The sequence below is a fragment of the Neophocaena asiaeorientalis genome, unplaced genomic scaffold, assembly GCF_003031525.2.
Source record: "Neophocaena asiaeorientalis asiaeorientalis breed wild unplaced genomic scaffold, Neophocaena_asiaeorientalis_V1.1 scaffold62, whole genome shotgun sequence".
Taxonomy (NCBI): Eukaryota; Metazoa; Chordata; class Mammalia; order Artiodactyla; family Phocoenidae; genus Neophocaena; species Neophocaena asiaeorientalis.
Genome location: NW_020175191.1, coordinates 35,456 through 39,636, shown reverse-complemented (window position 1 = coordinate 39,636; position 4,181 = coordinate 35,456). Strand labels below are relative to the sequence as shown.

The following is a 4,181-nucleotide window of genomic DNA, read 5'->3' as shown; positions in this document are numbered from 1 at the left end:
TGGGGGGGGGGGTGGGTGGGTGGGCGGGGTGGAGGGGGGAAATGACCAGGAGAGAAGTAAAGGAATTTGAGTCCTCGGTCTGTAGAGAGGGTGGGCTATGCAAATTTTACTCCCCCTTAAAGCTAACTCTATTCTCGAAGACAGAAAAAGAAGGGCTGTCGCAGCTCTTGGAGACTTACATTTTCTGTAGCTCTTTATGATGAGGAAGACAAGGGCCATCAGCAGCAGTGTCAGTAGAACCCCACCAAGAAAGGTTAAGACCAAATATCCTTTGCTGTTGTGGCAAAGAAAATGAGCAGATGACCCGCTGGGCTTTTTGAAGTCCTTTCCTAAAGACCAGAGGGTAACCTTTCCCACCTATGGGTAAATCCCTGAAATAGCTTTCACAGTGGTTAGTTAACTTTCAATCTCACCCCCGGGTTTTCAACTTTTGGCTTTGGGGTTCCAGATCCATTTGAGGGCTCAATAAAAGCTGTGGCTCTCTTCCCCCTTAAAAATGTTCACAGGACTGCACATAGCAAATTTTATCTATAAGCTTAGGGAATTCATGAATCTCTTGAGGCTTGGGGGACCCCAGGTTAAGAAACACACTCTGAAGGGAAAAAACTGATTTAGTTCCTCCTCTGTTTCTGGTCCCTTCTCCTCAGACCTCCCTCCCCAAGTCCATAAGGCAAAGCATTCAACACAAAATCAAATGCCATGCGGTATGAGAGGAAACGGGTGGGAGGATGCTTGCTTACTCGGGGTGGCCAGAGAAGCAGGGTGCAGAGGTCACTGCCTGGGGCTGCCGTGGAGTGGGTGCTTTGTCTGTCTTTGAGAGAACACGAAGGGCATTAGTGCATCTGCCATGTCTCTCTCCAGTTTGAGGGCACCCACATACCCCACCTTATCCAAGCAACCAGTGGAGACTAACGACAGGGCTACAGCTCCTCAAAAGGAGAGAACATTGTGTACTTCAACGTGAAAACTAGATCAGGAAATAAACAATAATCAGCTACACAAATGAAAGAAGAGCCTAGTATTTCTGCAGCCCCATATGTCCCTTTGAAAAAAACATTGCAGGGTGCTCCCTTAAAGATTTTAATAAGACCCTAGGGACAAATGCTTCCTGGGACTTAAGCAGAGAATTTCAAGGCCAGGGGGTAAAGAACCAAAAGTGAAACCCAGAACTAGCATTTCCCAAAGTCCTGGGGAATCTGCCCTTGGGAATAGCTGCCTTTTTTTGTTCATTTGTTTTTCAGGGAAGCTATTTACAGTGGCTAGCCAAAGGCAGCCTTAGTGAGCTCTCCTCACACTTATAGAATAGAATAGCAGTTAAGGAAGGGAGCCAGAGTCTCGTAAACTACCCAGATGGTTTAATATTGAGCACAGAGTACCCTTTCCTCAAATTTGGAGGATCAGATAATTCTTCCTTGCTCCCCTTTTCACTCTTCTTGGCATCAGACCCTGCATCATGGTAAAATCTGATTTTTCCAACTTCGGAAATGTCGTCTCATTACAGCCCTTCAGCAGTTTCCAGTGATTCCTGTCCCTTTTAACTCAGCAGTGAAGCAGGTAATGGGTTCTGTCCTGGACTTACTATTGTTTGGTTCAAGTTTGGAAATATTACTTCCCATGTTGCTTTCTCCTGAGAATTAAAAATGGTACCTCTTAGAAAGCTTGCAAGGAGACGTAGCAGAGTGGCCAATTCTGAGACTGTGATCTTAAAATTAGAGCCGTAATGTGGGAGAGAGGCAAGTGGTGGGTGGGTGTTCTAGTGAGATCAGTGGTCACATACTTTACAGTGTGAGTACTGTAGCTCAGCAGGCAGTCCTCAGCTTTGCAGGTTCATAAATTTGATCATATCAGGGCACCAAGAATTGACTGATTGCTCCAGAACTGACTCACACCAACCAACTCACAGGAGACTGATGTATGAACTGGAATAACATAAGAAACAAGTTGGTATAACCAGTGCATTCTATCAAAATGTATGAGAAAGCCAATTAAAATCATAATTTTGCTTGATGAACATCAAACTGAAGTATGATAGAAGCAGAATAGCTGATTTTAACATTGAGTGCCATCTAGGTCTGATGCATTTGCTTCACTCTTCCCTGGCAGTGCTGGATAAACCGACTAACTTGTTCTTGAAGGTCCTTCCTCTAGACTGCATCAGACACTTCTATTTTGTTCACACATTATATTTTCGAGTGTGAAAATGCCCTTATCTAAGCTATAGTTCTATTACGTTAAGCTTTCTGTATTTCCCTCATTTATTTATACTAAAAAGCATTAAGTGCCTAAAAGCAGAAAAGTAAAATCGCTCAAACTTCCACTACCTATTGTTAATATTTTAGTGTATTTCCTTTGTGTTGTACTTCATGCATTTTTAAAAAGCTAGTTGAGATACTTTTTCATACCTCCTTGTTTTGTTTTTTTTACTATGATTTTTACCATAAACATTTTCCTATCTTACTGAAAATTTCTTTAAGCCTTTTAGTGGTGATAGGTCTTTCTGTTATAGCTATGTACTATAGCTTGCTTTTCCAGTTTCCTGTTTGTTGATAAAAATTATTCCCACTTTTATTTAAACAAAATCAAATAACAAAAAATTTTAGGAGCCCACAATTTTACTTTATACTTAGGCAACCCCATGATAAGAATTTTTGGCTCTGCTATATCTACCGTATTTTAAGGTAATTTAGTTAGACAATAAATGCCATCGATCATTTGTGTTTAATTGCTCAGCTCTCCAAAGTGAATCAGTTTCTAAGTCCTTGGACATAGAGAGGATTGGGAGAAGGACAACTCATTGCCATGTACCAGTTAGAACAGCAACAGCAACATTATCAAGTGCCTTACAATCAAACAAACTTTTTAAGAGCATGTAATCTAAGATAACAAGAAAGGTGCCAACAGGGAAATTTGATGAGAATTCTGAGCCATGAGAATAGAAAGTCCATCATCCATGGCAGAATCAACAGTGGCAACAATTTTTCTAGCACTTTTTGCTCCTTTTCTAATATAAAAGTCAACGGTGTTCTTCGTAGAGCACTGTAAAATATTTATATAGTATTTTGAAGATATTGAAATACATGTTTACACTAAACATAGTATAAACATATCCTATGAACTTTTACTAGACCATATCACTGGGGAGGTGGAAGAGGGGAGGATCATAGGTTTCCATAAAATCTTAACCTTCCCATAAGTGGCTCTGAATTTACAACCATCCCAAAGAAATGTTAGCACAGCCATCTGAAACAAAAGCTCGGTCCCCCACCCTGAAAGACAAAACCATCACACGATGCTACAGGGAAATAGTTACTTACAGATCCAGGCCAAAAAAAGCAGGAAACACATTCCCTTTGAAAACGACACTCCAAACATTTGATAGAAGTATAAATTAAAACAGAAACAGTGCTATATATGTATACTTTTTCATATTTTGTCCAGCATTGGTGAACCTTACTGACTGTCATAAAATCTACCAACTAAATTCAGCCATTCAAATGCAACCCTTCCCCCATCAAATAAAGTTAAAAAGAAAAAAGTTACAGAAACCACTATAAATTAGGTAGCATTTTCTTTTGGTGATTATTTCGTCTAGATTAAAAGCATGGAGTAAACACGTTTACCTTTTAAGAAAAAGTCTGGTCCTAAGATGTCGTTGTCTAAGACTGAACTTTTCACCTGCTGCTTCTGTTACCACCCCTATTTTTCAGAATGATGAAATAGTGATTACTGCCACTGCCACTGCCACTGCCACTGCCACTGCCACTGCTACATCAAGCTGTGTGTCGCAAAGATCTTGTCTAAACTCCAGGGCCGACATCCTCTTTGTGGCCAACACTGTATTTTTTTAATTCCATAAGCAGAGAGCTGCTTTTATATCTTTTGACACATGAATGCCAGAACACAGGGAGATAAGTTTATTTCTAATTAAGTATTTATTGAATATGTGACCACCATGCCAGATATAGTAGAGATCACAGTGGTGTGACATTATCATTGTCATCAAGCATGTCATAGTCCCATTTATTCTAGCCAGGGAAATGCTCTTGATAAAGAAAAACAAAGAGCAAACGGTGTTAAGAGTTTAGTGAGGGCTGGACAGACTTTTAAGTGTTTTAAGATCATGGAGATCTCTTCAAAGGGAAGGCGAATCATTTACCTTGTAAACATTTATCGATAAAATA

At 40.2% G+C, this 4,181-nt stretch overlaps 1 protein-coding gene across 1 annotated transcript in view; it reads right to left on the bottom strand.

Annotated features, from left to right (window-relative positions):
* Nucleotides 1–3,817, bottom strand: part of CUNH1orf162 (chromosome unknown C1orf162 homolog) — a 4,537-nt gene extending 720 nt beyond the window's left edge. The window contains 3 exon segments of the mRNA XM_024764797.1: nt 180–274; nt 741–811; nt 3,728–3,817. Coding sequence (XP_024620565.1) covers nt 180–274; nt 741–811; nt 3,728–3,817 — 256 coding nt within the window.
* Between the last annotated feature and the right edge of the window lie 364 nt (nt 3,818–4,181).